Source organism: Geotrypetes seraphini, chromosome 8 (assembly GCF_902459505.1).
Source record: "Geotrypetes seraphini chromosome 8, aGeoSer1.1, whole genome shotgun sequence".
NCBI lineage: Eukaryota > Metazoa > Chordata > Amphibia > Gymnophiona > Dermophiidae > Geotrypetes > Geotrypetes seraphini.
The window spans coordinates 24,228,976-24,248,635 of NC_047091.1; the positions used below are offsets into that span (position 1 = coordinate 24,228,976).

The following is a 19,660-nucleotide window of genomic DNA, read 5'->3' on the forward strand; positions in this document are numbered from 1 at the left end:
ATAAAACTATTTAGTTATGCAGATGATTTTACGATTATCATCCCATTCACTAATTCTGTCTCCGAAACTATTCCCAAAGCTTCAGAAGCTATAAACATGATGGAACAATGGATGACAAACTTTAGGCTCAAACTTAATTCAGATAAAACGACTTTTTTCATTGCTTCACCACATCCCCTTGACATTAAATCACCCCTCTGTATCAATAACCTTAGTTACCCTATCCAGCCCTCCATAAAGATACTAGGTGTAACTCTGGATCAATGCCTAACCATGAAAGACCAAGTAGACTCCTTAATCAGAAAGGGATTTTTCACTCTCTGGAAACTCAGATCCCTTAAAGCTTATTTTGTTACATCGGTTTTTAGAATCCTAGTCCAATCCCTCGTACTAAGCCTGCTTGACTACTGTAACATCGCCTATTTGCCAATTTCCCAAAAAAATATGCGACGCCTACAACTGTTGCAGAATGCGGCAGTCAGACTAATCTTTGGACTAAAAAAATTTGACCACGTGACACCCTACCACCGGCAGCTACATTGGCTGCCGATGAAGGCACGCGTAAAGTTCAAATTTGCCTGTTTCTGCTTTAAAGCATTACATGGACTTGCCCCCAAATACATTACTAACCTTTTCACCTTCTCAACCAACAGACACAAGAGAAGTTCACATTCCAACTTCGTTTCCCCCCCAGTGAGAGGTTGCAAACTGAAAAAACACCATGAATTCCTTCTCTCACACCAAGCAGCATCATGGGGTAAAGACCTAGAACAACTACTTTCACCCTCTACTTATGAGGAATTTAGGAAACATCTAAAAACACACCTATTCCTAAAACATCTTGACAACTGATCCACTTATCTCTTTCCTCTCAATAGGACCTACTGTCCTTTTGATCACTTTTCTCCTCAACAATGAATTTCCTGTCTAATTACTTCTCTTTCTTCTTCCCCTCTTGAAGTCAGTCAATTTGTACCTTTGCTTAATCTTTTGTAAACCGCATAGAACTTCATGGTATTGCGGTATATAAGCTGTTATTATTATTATTATTCCAGGTCTCGTCAGAAGCATCCAGCAGCACTTTCCTGTACCAGGGCTTTGTGCGAGGGAAAGGTTTTGGTCAATTTGGACTCCAGAGACTTGGTAAGCTCTTCCCCCCCCTCCCCCTTTGTACCTTACTTAGAACTTTGCATTCCAGAAAATGTTTAAAGTACAGTGTGCAACCTCTTCCTGGCAGGAAACTGGTTACAAAACACATGGAAGGAAATGACAGCTTTCCGCTATTAGGGCCTGATTCTCAAAATGGCATCTATCTAACAGACCAATCAGGACACAGGTTTTTTAATAAAAATCGATGCCGCCTAAAATGTATGCATCTGGCTTGCGCCTACAGAAATGCCTATGCACGCCTATGGATGCCTAAGACTGGCGTAGGTGTGGCTTATGCTGGAAGTGGCCCTAGGAATCTGTAGACATGCCTAGGTGCTTCCGTAGATGCAAGTCAGATGCCTTACATGTAGGCCTGTAAAACGATGGCCTACATTTAAGGCGTCTGTACAAAATAAGGCGCGATTCTGGACGCAACGCCTACCATGATTGACACACAGTAGGCACCCTTTTTGCAGGGCTTACCGCAACAGGCCTTGTTTCCAGAATCAGAACCTTAGTGACGGGTTTGCCTTATAGATTGTATACTATGGAACATTTTTATCTACTGTTCCACAGAATGGCAATCTAATTTTAAATCTACCACATTGGTCTTAAAAATGAGTGGGGGGTGGTGGAGGTTTGCGTGGTTTCTCATTATAAATACAGTTGGGGGTTAATGAGGAGGGCATGCACACAGGACCATGGAATGAAATGCAGGATATCGGAAGTCTTCCTTTTCAATAAAAGATGTCTGACCCGTTTCTTCAGACCTGGGTGTGAAGAACAGAAACCTTTGGCCTTTCAGCTTCCAACGAGATTTGATTTTGCTCTTTGCTAGATCTCAAGATGCTGGATCATGACCCGGATTCAATAGGGCATCACTTTGCATCCAACAGCAGTTCGGTGGCTGCTGCCATTCTCGTCCCATTCATCGCCCTCATGATTGCTGGCTTCGTGCTTTATCTCTACAAACACAGGTGGGTTCAGCATCTCCTGTACGTAAACACCCCAAATCTCCTGTCACTAAGTGCATCAGATAACAAAATCTTGGTGGTCGGAATATGGGCGAAAAGCTTCATAAAGGGATAATAGTCTTGAGGAAACCCTTCGGGTGAAACATGTCGGCTTGTTAGTCCCTGAGAAGTTGACCAATAAAATACTAAGCTAAGTATTTAATATCTTTAAGAACCTTAATGGCATCAAGTAGGAGAATATATCCAACCATAAGAAATTTATAAGAAAGACCTGGTGAGGATTGTATGCATAAAGCCAGATACTATGAAATCTTTTGAGTATCGTGGTGGCATCTCTGAGGGTCTAAGTCATTAATCGTCAAAAGTGAGAGTTTTAGGAGGTGGTCTGAGTTGGGCTATCTTCAAAGCAGTTGCTCAGCTGATTCTGGCCACTCGTTACCCTACAATTCTTCAGTGGGCCCCTCCATTTGAACACCCCAAGGACGCACACTCAGAGCGTATCCTATAAACAGCTCCCTAGCCAAGTTCCATACAGAACTCAAAATCAAATAATGAGCTTAATTGGCATGGTAATTGACTTCAACATTAAAAGTTCAGATTAAAAAAAAAATTTTTAAACCAATGAATTCAGAGTTTTGCGTGCAACTTGGAGCTGTGTCTACTGGCACCAAATGATACCTACCTCAAAAGTGGGCGTGATTAGGGGGCCGCTTAGTCATCGTTAGGCATCTGTAGGCCAGGAAAACCCTGGTCTAACTTACTGGCACTTAACTGGTGCCTAGTGATGATGTAGGCGCTGGTAGGCGTGATTCTGTAAACGGTGCCTAGCAATTGATCGCCAACCGTGCTGAGCAATGCCTTTGAGTTAGGCGCTATTGGGCAGTTTATAGAATCGGACCCCCAGTGGCCATTATAGGATAGCGCAATCCAGCCTGGGAAGGCCTAGCATTTTGGCCCCACGTTACACCAGCCATGGACCTGGATGTAAATGCAGATGCCCAGATATGGCAGGAGATGTGCGTAACTCACCGTACTCTGAGAATTTGTGCTCTGTTCCGATGGCATTAGCAGATGAAGATTATGAGTAGGACTAGAGTCCTATCTTGCCCTGCCCTTGACATGTCCTTGTGTATTTACACACTAAAATAGCTGAACCATTACAGAATAGCACTTAAGCCCCCTCTGGCATTTTCGTGGCTCTATGTGCACTTACGTGCATTGTTGCTGGTTTTCTAGACATTTACACACAGAAGGGGTGCAAAAAATGGGGGCACTTAGATTCTAGAATTCCTCCTTCGTGTCTCCTGATCACCCAGCGTTACCTATGATTAACAGGCGAGCATCAACTGTAAGAGGACTCCAGTCAAATCTGTATGTTCGCATATGATAATCTCATTATCGTTTTCTCATTGTTCTGCTAAAGCCATTGGAACAGAGGTTAATGCCAAACACAAGCAAATCCAACACGGGCTCAGGCTACGCACAGCAAACTCTTTCACTTCCTAGATCAGTAGAAGAGGGCGCTGTGATTCTCAAAAGCAGAGGCTGGATTTAGAGCCCACAATAGAGGTCCAGAAGGTGTGTGGTGCAGTGGTTAAAGCTAAAGCCTCAGCACCCTGAGGTGGTGGGTTCAAACCCACGCTGCTTCTTGTGACCTCGGGCAAGTCACTTAATCCCCCCATTGCCCCAGGCACATTAGAGAGATTGTGAGCTCACAGGACAGACAAGGAAAAATGCTCAAATACCTAAACGGAAACCACTTAGACTATAAGAGGTATAAAAATAAATAGTTGTCAGCTGTAGGACTGGGGGTCACTGAGAGAGTGAATCTATTAAAAATAAAGGGGAATACCTCTAGGAGGCTCTTGGAAGAGAAGAATTACTCAGTTACATGTTGGTGATGTAGAGTTAGTTGCTAGAGAAGAGATGATGCTGGGACCACTTTTATCCTCCTTTTCTATGGCAGTGGATTTTTTTCCTCAATGATTTTACTGTATGAAAACCACTCTGGTGCTGCTAAACAAATATCCCAGTTGGCTCACAATCTATCTAATATACCTGGGGCAATTAAGTGACTTGCCGAGGGTCACAAGGAGCAGTGTGGGATTTAAACCCACAACCTCAGGGTGCTGAGGCTCTAGCTTTTAACCACTGCGCCACTCTGGAAATCAAAATGTAGTTAAAAGTGAGCCAAGTACAGGACAATCAAGCCATTGTGACATCACTTATGAGGTTGGCTCTTATTGGTGGAATGAGGCATTATGATGTCACAATACCAGCTCTGATTATCCGAGGCTGAACCCTTTCACACTATTTATTTATTCAATTTTCTATACCGTTCTCCCAAGGGAGCTCAGAACGGTTTACATGAGTTTATTCAGGTACTCAAGCATTTTTCCCTGTCTGTCCTGGTGGCCTCAAAATTTATCTAATGTACCTGGGGCAATGGGGGGATTAGGTGGGTTTGAACCCACAACCTTCCCATAGTTATGATCATCAGCTAATCCAGCTCCTAGGCCGGGCTACCCAACAGGCAGGTTTTCAGGATATGCCCACTGAATATTTATGAGATACATCAGCATATATTTCAGTCCAGATTGTTCAGTAGGTCGGGGTTGAGAGGCCTTGCTCTACACAGTCCTGTGCTCCTCTTCTCCCCTCTTTCCAGCTTCAGTCATATCTCTCTCTCTTTTCTCCCATAGGAGGAGACCTAAAGTCCCATTTAATGGCTTTTCTGGCCACGAAAACACCAACGGTCGAGCGACCTTTGAAAACCCGATGTATGACCGAAATGTGCAACCGACAGAAATTGTGGCCAATGAGACCGAGTTCACAGTCAGTACTGTCTGCACGGCTGTATAGCATGCAATCGGCATGCGGTAAGTAGAGACAGAAAGGAACACCTCATTTCTGGCGCAGACGTGCTCTGGCAACGTTTCTGAGACAGAACCTCCCTGGCAGGACCTGGAATGACTGCCCCTTTCTGAGTGCCACGCTCTTTATGTTGGAGGGGACAGCATCACTCCCGTCTCGAGCGTGAGCAAGCATTGAGGGGAGCGAAGCTAAACTCGTGCAGATTGGTACGGTACAATCCATGCCGGAATAACAATCCACCTCTTCTGCGTCTCTTTTGGAATCCTCAGAGGTGGGTGTCCCACTAGTGGCTGCACTGACTCAACTCTTACTTTAAAAAAAAAAAAAAAAAATCTTCAATAGACTATGTCCGAACGGGGGCGAAGCTACAGCACTTTTTATCCTTTCAGCTGCACGACTCCAGAACGTCTGGCAGCCAACCAAAGCGTCTGCCTTGAGTGCAGGAGAGCCGGCTCCCAGGCCCCACGGCTGCTTCAGGTCTCCACCATGTCCCAGGGGGCTGGCAGAGTTGGACAGCTCATTTCTTGGCAAATCTTCAATCTGACCAGGTTTAATTTCCTTTTTCCTAACCATCTCCCTGGTCTGCTGCTCCAGCAGGTGAAAAGCGGTGCTGAATGTTATGAGTTAATAAGTTTTCTGGGGCAGAAGAAGGTGGGGGAGGAGCATTTTTGACAGATGTGAGAGTCTGGCTGCTATGTAACAAATCCAAAATGGCAGGGAGCCACATTGAAAAGATCCCATGAAAGGCATATCGGTTAGCTGATGAAGCAACCGGTGGCTGGCAAAAGACAGCTTGTCACTAGTGGCCTCTCTAGTGGGTGAAATGGCACTTCTGCCCCAGAGCTTTGTTAGACAAAATGTCCTGCCCCCAGTTCTCTGCACAGCAGCCAGATCCCCAAACTTGGTTTACTTAGAAAAATAAATCCTAGCCATGCCCCTCATCCCAGTCTTACCTAAAATTAGAAAAGGTGACATTAAGTTCTTATGTGCCTTTTTCCCTGTTCCTAACTGCCCTTGAAGTGTCCTCTCCACAGCCCCAGAAGCAAACGGGAACTTGTTGGACTGGGAAAAGGCTTTTAAAAGGATGGTTTAGCTGGCCTCCGCGTCTCTGTTTGTGGTTTGCTCGGTTCTGTCTGCTCACAAGCACGGAGATTGTAGCAGGGTTGCCGCAGTCCTTGGAGCCTTTTCCTCCTGTTGGAGGCTTTTCTAGTTTTCTTGACAGCTGGTCCCAATCTGGATTGCACAAGCGTGAAACTGCAGCTACAAATTACCTGCTCAGGAAAGTGTCTCTCCGAGAGTACCTTTTGCATTGATTGTGTATATCACAATGCGATAATATTTTCCATTTCTGCATAAGTTCTCAAAGAAGTGCTAGCTATTTCCCTCCGGGTCATGTGTGACCAGCAGCTGCACATCTGCAGCACACCTGAGAGGGTAAAGGGTTCCTTCAGGATTGCCCAGCACCTTACATAGAAGAGACTAGGAAATTGTGCATTTGTAGAGGATTAATGATACATTGTCTGATTGCATTTGGAGACACTTTCTTACTTCACCTTGCCCATGACTTCTTCAATCCACCCTTCTTTGCTCTGGAAGAGCTGATGCCCAGGACAGGGTGAAGCTGGGCTCTCTGCAGAGGGGTGGGCAAGACAAGTATTGTGTGAGGTGAGGGGGAAGGAGCTGCCCTGAGTGAGAGGAGAGGTTTCATACATTTTTTGCTTAGAAAAGTAATTCTTCCAGTGGGCTGTGCAATATTCCACACAATAGCATACGGACACGGTTCTGCTTCTAAGCTCTTCTCCGGTCCTGAGGGGATTTTTTTTGTCACGTTCTGTTGTAACAGATGCTACAAAACCTATCCCACCTCTCCCAAACTGGAATAATTGGCTGTGCATGCATGTGGATACCTGGGTGCTGTGTTTGCATGCGCGAGTGCGTTCACAGACACAAAGTGGAGCTCAGAGTGAGAGGATGGCTAGATGTGTAATACAGTGTGCAGAGGAGACGGGGGAAGGAGAGAAAGGGGAAAGGAGAGAGAGCTTATTGCTCCACTATGGTGGGTTGTCCAATGCATCACAACAACAGGACAGAGATTATTAAAAAAAATTTTCCTGCACTATTGCAGTTTACAAATCATGGGAATTTCTACATGGGGACAGAGCCAAGGAACTATATTCTGCTCTACCCACTGGGCTATTTATCTAGTTCCCCAGGTAGACTGTGGGAGGTGGAAGTTGATGAGGCCAATATTCAGGGCTACAAAAGATCACATAGCCAGCTATCCATCGATACTCAGTGAGGGACAGCCAGGTATCTCCTGCTGAATATTCAGCATAGCGGATTAACCAGTGACTTTCTACGTCACCTGACTTAGCCAGTCACTGGTAATATTCAGTGGCTCACTGGCTATGTTCTTCAACCAAAGACAGCCATCTAAAAGGTTAGTATATCTTTGGCCATTGAGACTTAACCATCTAGCTGCTGAACTTTGGCATAGCTGGCTATGTCCCAGCTGGCAAAAAATAGACCAGAAATTCAATGCCAGTGGCCGGATATGCTGCCAACACTTAATTGACGGTATCGCCTGTAGATTCTCACTGATAATGTGTAGTTTTGCTTTGCTTATTGAGGACATGGAACCAGAAATCCCAGGTGTTAGAAATGAAAACAGTGAACAGGAGCTGCAGAGAATGGAGGCTTTCTTTCCCCCCCCCCCCCCCACTCCCATGCATTCGGTGGAGGAGCCCGGACCGTTGAGCGCACGGGACGATGGGCGGAGCTGCCATTACTAATGAGGTTTCTCCTGCTGTGCAAAGGTGTGGAGAGGAGGGGATAGACTGCGTGGTATTCCCCCACCCCCACCCACATTGCACTCTATCATTCAGGAGCCAGAAAATGTGAGAGGCGTGATCTATTTTCTTTATTGTGACCATAAGCGTTATGTTAGAAAAATGTTAAAAGAAAAAATTTTGTACAGAGATATATTTTTATGAAGAAACATTTGTACAGGATCAAGTGTAAATGCTTTTTTTCCCCCCGTTATTGTAGGAATTGATGGAAATCACAGGCTTTTGTAAATGCAAAGAAATATGTAAATACGGTTTATATAAAAAGGAAAGAGATTGTAAATCTGTAATTATACCTAGGTGGCTTGTCTGCAATATATAAATTTAATTTATCTGTCTCTCTCAGAGGCTCTTTGGTGTATCCAGACATACTTTCCTGAATTTAAAAGCTATTTTAAATTTTTTTGAATTCAAATAAAAACCATTTTTGCAGTGATTTTCCTAGGTCTGCTTTGTGCAAATCATGCAAGATATAGCCTAGAAGGGCAGCTCTAAAACTGGCCACTAATTCCGTAAGGGCATCTCTGCGTCCAGATCCCATTGCATCTAACTGGCACAAACAATTATGCCATGTCTGTCTACGGTAATCTGTAATGTATGTGTGTTAATACACCCTCGCACTTATATGCTACGGCCTGGATTCTGTAAACGATGCCAATATCATTGGCCACCTTAAAAATGGCCGCCAAAAGCATGTCAACCAAGCAACAGTGTAACAGGAACCAAGACTTCTCAATATATGAAAGTCAAAAATGGATCTTAAATATAGGTATTAAGAAGTGAGGTAATACAATTTTCACACTCAAAATTGTGTAATCCAACCTAGAGCCTTGGCTCCTATAGCCGAACCCACCGTCCCATCACTGTGTATGACTTTAATGCAAAATAATAGTAAATAAGGCAACGTGCTCTTTGAATGCTAGATTTGTTCTCAGTGGCAATAAGAGGAAAAACCACTCCACTTAGCTTTAAGGTGTGTTAGCAGGGGCCATGTTTCGAGGGTCTGTTTCAAGGAACCCAAAGGAGATGTGCAAAACTTCAAATGCCAGAGAAATAGTTGCTGAGTGATTCGGACAAAACACTTGTGTTCATAGGTTGAAAGGTCTCTTCTGATTTTCCAAGCAACAGTGCCATGTTCAGAATCACAGCTAGGTGGAAGATAGGTGCCAGAAATGTAGGCCAGGATTTTGAAGGCCTATCTCTCTGGCACCTATCTTCCACGAGAATCACATCCACGGAGGTGCTTTATGATGCCTAATGCCGCTTCCAGCGTTAACCGTGCTTCGTAAAGCATCTCTATGGATGGGATATCAGCGGCCTTTTAGGAGACACCCTTAGGTGCTTCCATTTTTTTTTTGAATCATGGTTTAATTGGTTTTTAATTGGCACAACCAATTAGTGTGCCGATTAAGCCAATTAAAACCAATTAGGTTAGGCGGCAGTAGAGCGCCTACCCCTGCCTAATTTAGAGTGCACTATTGAGAATTTGGGCCTAAGAGCTGGATTCAGCAAATGGTTGGACGCTGTTTCTAGAATACATACCGGTAGCACTTAAGCCAATTTCCATGCCAAAATTTAGGTAGAAGGATTTACGCCAACTGAAAAATCTGGTGTAATTCCTGATTTGCAAGTTGAGGGCAGATCCCCAGAGTTCTGTAGCATGTGTACATCTTTAGTGAATGCCCCTGACCCGTCCGTGCCCCTCCCAGGCCATGCTCTCTTTTGGGTCGTACCCAAAGCCAAATCATTGCCAATTGATGGCATCTAATGCTTGTTAACAGTCAATTATTGATTCTTAATGGCTTATTATCTAATTAATTTGTGTGTGGATCTCAGGCTCATCGACAAAGTTGGGCACCATTAATAAAATCTAAGGGCAAGCGACTTGGGCACAAAGTCACGCAATCGTGCCTGTCACTGATGTGCAGAAGTGCTAGAATTGTATAACTTACGCGCACAGTCGGTGCCTAACCTTTGGCTCCAAGTTATAAAATGAAGGGTTAGGCCAGAGCTGAGCTGCGCCTACCACAGACTGAGGAACTCGAGTCTAGAAAGGTTCCCATGGTAAGGGATGAGTTCACTGAACCTCAGACCCAGTCCTTAGGATCCCACTAGACGAGTCTGGATTTTAAGTACCCTTGATGAGCATAATAATACAGTAGACTCTCTGTTAACTAGAACTCAAGCAACCAGCAAAAAAACCCAAAAACTGTAATATTTTAAATAAAAATGAAAATATAATCAATTTTTGGTGGAAATTTAAGTGTAAACTTGACTCGCCACAACTGAGTACGCCCACGCATTGCCTACCACATACATGTCTGGTACTTTGTCTGGAACAATTTATGATATGGGGTATAGTTAGGCCTATTTTTATAGCAACTCTCAAGCAACCAGAAACTGCATTTATCCGGCATCTATCAATCCCCCATGGGTGACAGTTAACTGAGAGTCTACTGTACATTACACTGAATATACAAAAACCAGGGCTGGCACCACCTACTCTGTCTGATATGGAACTACTCGATCTCTTGAGGTTCCCTGGATTGGGAAATGTTGCAGTTGAGCACAGGGATTGTTTTCAGACTCCCTTTTGGAGGTTACAGGTCCTGCGAGACTGGAGCCAGCCTCACATAAGCATGAGCCCAGGCATTACTTCCAAGCTACCTTCATTTCAAACATCTAGCAAAGCAAAGAGTTGGACATTTTTCCGATTTGAAAATGGCCATTTTCTCTACTGGATTTTTCCCAAAACGTCCAAAATCTGATTTAGATGCCATATTAAAAATACTCCTGCCCGTGAAATTAGAAAAGAGGTACAGAGGAGGGGTGATCAAAATGATAGAAATTTGGAATGGATTTCCCTAAGAGGATAGGCTAAAGTGTGACCTCACCTGGAGTATTGCGTTCAATTCTGGTCTCCTTATCTCAAGAAAGATATAGTGGCGCTAGCAAAGGTTCAAAGAAGAGCATCCAAGATGGTAAAGGGGATGGAACTCCTCTCGTATAAGGAAAGACTATAAAGGTTAGGGCTCTTCAGCTTGGAAAAGAGACGGCTGAGGGGAGATAGGACTGAAGTCTACAAAATCCTGAGTGGAGTAGAACGGGTACAAGTGGATCGATTTTTCACTCCGTCAAAAATTACAAAGACTAGGGGATACTTGATGAAGTTACAGGGAAATCCTTTTTTAACCAATAGGAGGAAATTTTTTTTCACTCAGAGAATAGTTAAACTCCAGAACACATTGCCAGAGGATGTGGTAAGATCAGATAGCGTAACTGGTTTTAAGAAAGATTTGGACAAGTTCCTGGAGGAAAAGTCCATAGTGTGCTGTTGAGACAGACATGGGACGGTAGCATGGAATGCTGCTACTATTTGGGTTTTGGCCAGGTGCTGGTGACCTGGGTTGGCCACCATGGGAACGGGCTGCTGGACTTGATGGACCTTTGCTCTGACCCAGTGGGGCTATTCTTATGCTTTTATGATGACTGAGGGGAGATATGAGAGAGGTCTATAAAATACTGAGTGGTGTAGAGCGGGTAATTGCGAAATCTGTTTCTTACTCTTTCAAAAAGTAGAAAGACTAGGGGACATGTTTTAAATGTGCTATTTAACTTTAAGGTAAGTCAGAGAAAGCATTTCTTCACTGAAAGCACAATTAAGCTCTGGAATTCAGTCCAGGAAGATGTGGAGAAAGCAATTATCATAGTTGAGTTTAAAAAAGGTTCAGACAAGTTCCTGTTGGAAAAGTCTATAAACTGCTTTTGAGATAGACATGGTTGGCCACTGTGGAAACAGGATATTGGCTAGATGGACCATTGGCCTGACCAAGTATGGCTATTTTTGTGTTCTTATATACTGTATCTGTACCAATACTCCACTGAGTTTTGGACCCAAGAAAATAAAAAGCTTAACTCATGCCAAGAATAAAAACTAACTAAACTAAACTAAACCTTAGGTTTGTATACCGCGCCATCTCCACAAGTGTAGAGCTTGGCACGGTTTACAGGGTTAGGTTGAAAAGGAGCTACAATGAAGGGTTATAGGAAAGGAGCTAGGAAGATAAAGAGGGACAGGGTACCAAAGAGCGGGAGGTGTTAGATTTTAGAAAAGAGCCAAATTTTTAGGGGTTTGCGGAAGGATTGGAGGGAGCTTGAAATTCTGAGCAGGGATGTGAGGTTGTTCCAGAGTTCTGTGGTTCTAAAGGGGAGGGATGTTCCTAGTTTTCCTATGCGGGATATACCTTTTGCAGAGGGGAATGATAGTTTCAGTTTTTGGGAGGCTCTAGTAGAATTAGAGACAACCTCTGCTTTGAAAACCCAGGACAAGGAAAATTGAACCAGCATCTGAATTGTGGCAACATTCTTCCTTTGTAATCCAGCATTAAATCTGTTTCAGAGTGATCTGTATTATTACAGGAAACAAATAGCTTGTCTGGGTAAACTCCACCTAGACAGGTAATTTTCAGCGTTGTAATAATCCTCGCAGGCCAGACGGAAGTGATTGCGGATTTGCCCTGGGGCTCCTGGCTTCTGCCTGTTGGTGATAATTGCTTAAATGTTCCCACTTTCTTCAGATTTATTATTCAAATAATCTACTAATTATGCAGTTTGCGCAATTACAGAGACTTCAATACATGAGCTCACACCTGAAAAAAAGGGAAAAGTAGGATGAAGGATTTGGGAACGTAATTATCATAATTGCTCCTTTTAGCCCTGCAGTTAAAGCAGCTGCAATATTAAGCTGCCAGGCTGTTATATTCTAAGCAGGCACTGGCTGGTACGAATGGGGAAAGAGCTTCTCAGACAGCTGACGGTGGCTCTTTGCACGGCAAGGAGGGGGCTGCTAGAGGTGAAGGACTCCACGGCCTTTGAGCAGCTGTCAGAACAGAGCAGTTGGTTTCCTGTGTGCACTGTGTCATATTCAGTAAATCAGGGATCTCAAAGTCCCTCCTTGAGGGCCGCAATCCAGTCGGGTTTTCAGGATTTCCCCAATGAATATGCATGAGATCTATATGCATGCACTGCTTTCAATGCACATTCATTGGGGAAATCCTGAAAACCCAACTAGATTGCGGCCCTCAAGGAGGGACTTTGAGATCCCTGCAGTAGATCTATCATCACGTGCACATAACACCCCCTAGTCTCTTGGTCTTCACTTCCAGTCCTCAAGGACGGCCAAAGAGCTAATGAATATGCATGAGACAGGTCTGCATATAAAGGATGTAAGCGGCGTGGAGAGGTCATAGAGATGTCGAGAGACGGGTGGCCTTTGAGGATCTTTTCTGTTGGGTTGAATCCCTTCAAAGTACATCACCATTAAAAGTTTTTCTTGTGGAGAGACGTGAGATTTATTGAGAAGAGTGTGAAAAACCCCATACAGTGCAGGTAGGGAAAGCCCTTAAACTGGTGATAGAAGTCTATCAAATACTGAGTGGAGTGGGACGGGAAGACATGACTTGAGGAAAGGACTGTTAAAAGGTGAGAGACGGACATAGTGCAATGTTTGCTACAACTCCTGGTGCGAAAATAAATCATCTATCATATCCCCCCTCAGCTGTCTCTCCTTCATGTTGGAGACCCCCAACCACGTGAGAGTCATCCCACCACCCTGTTTTTGAACCTATCAACGTGTCTTCTCCAGCGCCACTGCATGGAAGAAGAAGTCAAACCAAGTGTACTCATAGCTGCTAAACTCCACAGACTGGGGGTTGCTTTATGAAACAAATATTTTCAAAACGGAATGGGTGGCCTCCCTAAAATTTGCTGGCTACAAATTCCTCTTCCGAGGCTGCAGTGGTGTACAGTATCTAGGCAGGCATGGAAGTGTGCCTGCTGGTCGTCTCTCTCTGCCGCCTCCCTTCCCCAACATCTACTCTTTCACCCTCCCCCCACCGCCTGTCTACCTCAAATTTCGTGTAAAAACACAGCGCTGCCCTGCCGTCGGCCCCGGCATCTTCTCTCCACTGCGGCCACCCCAGCGGAAGCGGGAAGTTGTCAGAGAGGGCGGGCCGCAGTCCACAACGCCTCCAAGACCACGTTCTTGGGTGGTGAACTGAAGAACTCAAATCCCAGCATTTTATAACTGTTAATTGGGATCATTTTTTTCCCCAAATTTGCGTTACTTTGCACTTTTAAACCTGAAGTTTACCGTTTAGGTCCTGAGTAATTCTTCAAGCTGCTCATTCCAACTACTATGAATAATCGTGTTATCAAAATCTGATCACCTTGCTTGTTTCTTCTATTCCCAGATGATTTATGAATGTGTTAAACACAGGTTTCATTTAGGAAATTAACTATTTAGTCCTACTCGGTTTCCTTTTTTTTCTCCGAGCAGCGGGAGCTAAAAGCTGAGCCACCATAGATATAGAATGGGCAGCACAGCATTTAGCCTTCACTGCTCAGCAGTAAAGCTTGATAAAGGAGAGGGGGGGGGGGTTAGCCAGTTATTTATTTATTTCCATTTATTAACGACCTTATCAGCCCCCATTACTACTCTTTGTTTTGAATGCCTAAACTACTTTGAACGGTTTTTTCTGTTCTGTCCTATTTTGATTGGATTTTTATCATTTTGTTTTATCGTAAGCTGCTTAGGAGGTCCCTTTTGCAAAGCCATGGCAGTGATTCTCCCGTAGCAAATGCAACAAAGTCCACAGGAACTGAATGGGTTTTGGTGCATTCGTCACGGGGAAATTGCTACCATGGCTTTGTAACAGGAACCCTCAGACCTTTCAGCTGTTGCAGGATATCAAATATTTTAATCAACATAAGCATGGCTTTTTAATTTCCTGAGGATCATCTTAAGGCACCATATCAAATGTTTTCTGAAAATCCAAATATATATATACCTCAATTGGCTCATTTCTATCTACTTTTGTTTATTTACGCCCTAAAAAATAATAAATTTATTCCTATCATGTGCAGAGACATCTAAAAATGTTTGATTGTTATACCTTTTCTTATTCAAAAGTTCAATAAAGTTTTTTTCATAGAAAGATGGCCTAAGTTTTGATTCTGTTCCAGGCTGGCTTCACTGATTGATGAACTAAGTTGACACCAAGGGCAGCAAGGAAAAGTTGCATTCAAAGCAAAATGTTTGATAGATAGATAAGAACATAAGAAGTGCCTCTGCTGGGTCAGACCAGAGGTCCATCGTGCCCAGCAGTCCGCTCGCTTGGTGGCCCAACAGGTCCAGGACCTGTGTAGTAGTCCTCTATCTGTACCCCTCTATCCCCTTTTCCTTCAGGAAATTGTCCAATCCCTTCTTGAACCCTATTACCGTACTCTGTCTTATCATGCCCTCTGGAGATAGATATCCTGTCTATCTCCTGACAGCCACAGAAACATAGAGAACCATCAACATGTACCTGCAGAGAGGGTGGGCAAGTTTCAAACATCCCACAGACTGGATAAATGGCTTTTGCAAATTGTGTAATATATATTTACAAAGGGGTCCTTTTACTAAGGCGTGTTAACTGATTTAGCACATGCTAAATGCATACAATATAATGGGCACCTTAGCATTTAGTGGACCCCATAATGAGAGTAGCTTACAAAGTGCATTTGGATCAGGATTCTTCTGGCTTGGGTGATATTGGGGTAATCACGACTGTTGAGTTTAACTATCAAACTCTTGTGGGGGAGGGGTACTAAGGCGGCAATGTCAGACTCTGCTGTTTCGTGCTACTCTCGAGTGCATGGCTTTTTCCATGTGGATTTTTTCCATGCTACGAGACTACATCAGGAATAAGATTAATGCGGAAGATTCCATTGGCCTCCTCAATAAACCATGTGAGAAGCGAGATCCTATCTGCGGGATATATCAGATAATGACGGAAATGAATGGGGATTCGATTGAAAAGTTCAAGCACAGCTAAACATTGGCCAAGGAATAACAGATGAGGGCTGCTAACGAAGAATACAACGAATTTGCTATTCCTCAGCCCCTACTGTATCCATCTGCTAGCCCGAGGTCATAATGCCGTTGTACAGATCCATGGTGAGACCCCATCTGGAATACTGTGTACAATTCTGGAGGCCGCATTATCATAAAGATGTGCGGAGAGTTGCGTCGGTTCAGCGAATGGCCACCAGGATGGTCTCAGGACTCAAGAATCTCCCGTATGAGGAACGACTGGGTAAGTTGCAGCTGTACTCACTCAAGGAACGCAGAGAGAGGGGAGACATGATCGAGACGTTCAAATATGTCACAGGCTGTATCAAGGTGGAAGAGGATCTCCCACGGCAACAAGAGGGCATCCGTTGAAAATCAGGGGTGGGAAATTTCATGGCGACACCAGAAAATATTTCTTCACCGAAAGGGTGGTTGACCGCTGGAATAATCTTCCACAACAGGTAATAGAGGCCAGCAGCGTGCCAGATTTTAAGAAAAGATGGGATTGGCATGTGGGATCTCTTCATGGAGGTAGTTAGGGGGTGGGCCATTAGTGTGGGCAGACTAGATGGGCCGTGGCCCTTTTCTGCCGTCATTTTCTATGTTTCTATAAAGTGGCTTAATGCAGCCTAATCCACAGACAGCTCCATGGATTCCAGGGGAAAACCAGCACCTGTTGTATTTCTGGGTGAGACGCTTGCGCTGTGCCCTCAGCAGGATATCGGTATGAATGGTTAGGGACGCGCTCTGCTTTTTTGTTAAGTTCACTGCTTCATATTCCGTTTATCTCACACAATCAAATCAAAGCAGTTTACATAAAATTGTCAAGTACATGAAAAAAAAACAACATAGATTCAGGTATGTGAGAAATATTGTAAAACTATCCAGCACTACTGGTTTAACCAGAAACAAAATGGCGAAATTATTATCCCATTGGTATCTAATCGCAGTTAGTTTCTGAGAATGGGGTATTATGTGATGAATGTCGCAAGTGCTGAGCTCTATCACAGCATTTATAACTGTGCAGGATTTTCTCTTGACTCAGACTAGGCAAATGTAAGGAACCACTCCTTTGACCAACTCAGAGCTGAGGTGAGCAAAAAAAAAAAACCCAGAAGGGTAAAAAAAAACAAGATTAACCCCCATTCAAAACCAATAAAGATGCATCCAACAAGTCAAACTCCATCTAGAAAAGGAATTAAAGGAGTTAAGATCTTCAGTCAATCTCTGACTTTTAAACTTTCTCAACTATGGAATGAACTCCCCTGAATTCTTTCCAATCTTTCCGCAAACTTCTAAAAACTTTTCTTTTTGCCAAACAACTTTGAAACTTTTGCTATTACTTTCTTTCATTTTTATTTAATTATTCTAAATTGAGTCAAGCTTCCTTAGGTTGACGACCCGGTATATAAAGTTAAGCTTTAGTTTAGTTTTAGTTTCAGAGTAAGGCCAGTGGCTTAGTAAGGGGGCTGCGAGGGGTGCAGACCACCCCGGACGCCAAGTCAGTGGGGGTGCTGGCACCTCTCCACCCCATCCTGCCACACCATGTCACCCTTGTGCCATCTCTCCCCCCCCCCCCCACTCCGTTCCTCCATATTATCTCCACTAACATGAACAACTTCTGCCTGTTGCTCGCACCAGCCTGGTTCCTCTCTGAATCATTTCTGGGTCATGGGGCCAGGAAGTGATGTCAGAGGGAATCCAACACTGGCGTGAGGAACATGCTTGCAGAAGCATTCTTACTTGTGAGTCGGATGACAACGGCGGCCTCGGGAGACCCTTGAGACAGCACTATATGTGTGAAACATGTCGGGTCAGATTCCCAGGTTCGGCTGTGTGTAAAAGCTAAGTATACAAGCTCTTTAACTTTTTCACTCCTTCTAATTTATTGAACTATTTAAATTTAAAAAAAAAAATTTTTTTATAAAGAATATACACAGCACTAAAAATGGATGACCTATGATGAGGCACCACATAAATCTCCCGCTTTCTAGAGATGGCTTAGCGGTGGAGTGGTGGGGCTGAGGTATCCTAGTGAAGAAATCTATACTCTGGACACTCCAACCTAGTTTATTCATTATATTCAGTATACTAGAGAGGGTTGGTATTATCAATATACATTGGCCATTGCTATATAAGTTTCTTAATAAAGACCATAGAATATGATGGCAGAAAAGGGCTATAGCCCATCAAGTCTGCCCACCTAGTGACCCACCCTAAGACTTCACCCCGCTAGAGATCCCACATGCATATCCCATTTCTTTTTAAAATCTAGCACGCTGCTGGCGTTAATCGCCTTCATTCCAATGATCAACCACCCTTTCGGTGAAGAAATACTTCCTGGCGTCGCCATGAAATTGCCCGCCTTTGATTTTCAGCGGATGACCTCTTGTGGTCGAAGGTCCTTTAAGAAAGAAGATATCGTCTTCCACCTTGATGTGGCCGGTGATATATTTAAAGGTCTCAATCATGTCCCCCCTCTCTCTACGTTCCTCGAGTGAGTATAGCTGCAATTTATTCAGTCTTTCCTCATATGGGAGGTTCTTGAGTCCCGAGACCATCCTGGTGGCCACTGTCTCTTTTGACTGCCTCTCTTGGCCCCCTCTTCACCTTGATTGTTTGGCTTGCTTTTAGGGGCGAAATGAGCCATTTGAAGATTTCTCATGTACCTGCGGTTAGAAGCAACAGTATTACAACACTACTTATCGTTTCTATGGCGCTGCAAGGTGTGCGCAGCGCTGTACATTTGACATGAAATAGGCGGTCCCCGCTCAGAAGAGCTTACAATCTAATTAGGACAGCACTACTACTACTTGTACTGCTAGATGTAAGCAGTGCTGTACATGAAAACATTCAAGAGACAGTCCCTGCTCAGTAGAGCTTACAATCTACTCAACGGACAAGTAGGGGTTTAGGGAGTTTCGCAGGCAGCTCCTTTTTTGCATTGGCTGCAGCTTCTTTTTGCCACCCCTCCCCCACCCCGCCCCTAGTCTGGCTGATAGTTAAGCCAGTCCTGACTACAGATTAAAACACATTATTCTTTAACGCCAAATCAAAGACATCTAAGATTTTTTTCAACAGGAGCCACATGAATAATTTAAGACTGTGAAATATGATTTACCGTATTTTCACGCATATAACGCGCATACGTGTATAACACGCATACGCGTATAGCGCGCGGGAACAAAGCATTGCTGTAAAAAAAATCTATATAGCACGCACACGCGTATACCGCGCATGCTGCTATAACCTCCTCCAGCCACCCCCGCTTACTCCCTCTTCTGGCCTGCGAACCGGCATCCTCCCCCCCCCCCCCCGCTCGCATCACCCCCCCCCTCCCCCGCGATCCTACATCCCCCCCAGCACCGCTAAGACATCGCTTACCCGATTGGGCACCGGCACCAGCATCAATGCACAGGACGTGCCAGTGCCAGTGCCCAAAGATCCTCCCTCGCCTGGGCTGGGCTGGGCTGGGCGGTGCGAGGGAGATCCTCCCTCTTCCCTTTGCTGGGCTGGTCTGGGCTTTGAGCATTTGCGCATGCTCAAAGCCTTCTGGTCTCGCTCTCTCCGAGATTCTGAATCTGAGAATTTCGGAGAGAGCGAGACCAGAAGGCTTTGAGCATGCGCAAATGCTCAAAGCCCAGACCAGCCCAGCACAGGGAAGAGGGAGGATCTGCCTCGCACCGCCCAGTCCAGACCAGCCCAGGCGAGGGAGGATCTTCGGGCACTGGCACTGGCACTGGCACGTCCTGTGCATTGGTGCTGGTGCCGGTGCCCAATCGGGTAAGCGATGTCTTTGCGGTGCGGGGGGGATGTAGGATCGCGGGAGAGGAGGGGTGACGCGAGCGGGGGGGGGGAGGATGTCGGTTCGCAGGGGGGATGCCGGATCGCAATGAGAAAAAAAATTGTATAACGCACTCACA

General features: G+C 44.6%; 1 protein-coding gene across 1 annotated transcript in view; it reads left to right on the forward strand.

Annotated features, from left to right (window-relative positions):
• The window catches only part of CSMD2 (CUB and Sushi multiple domains 2), a 536,551-nt gene extending 531,219 nt beyond the window's left edge, over positions 1-5,332 (forward strand). Inside the window, exons 67-69 of the mRNA XM_033956853.1 lie at positions 1,056-1,143; positions 1,988-2,126; positions 4,826-5,332. Coding sequence (XP_033812744.1) covers positions 1,056-1,143; positions 1,988-2,126; positions 4,826-4,985 — 387 coding nt within the window. The 3' untranslated portion in view covers positions 4,986-5,332. The remainder of the gene's footprint in view (positions 1-1,055; positions 1,144-1,987; positions 2,127-4,825) is intronic.
• The last annotated feature ends 14,328 nt before the right edge of the window (positions 5,333-19,660 follow it).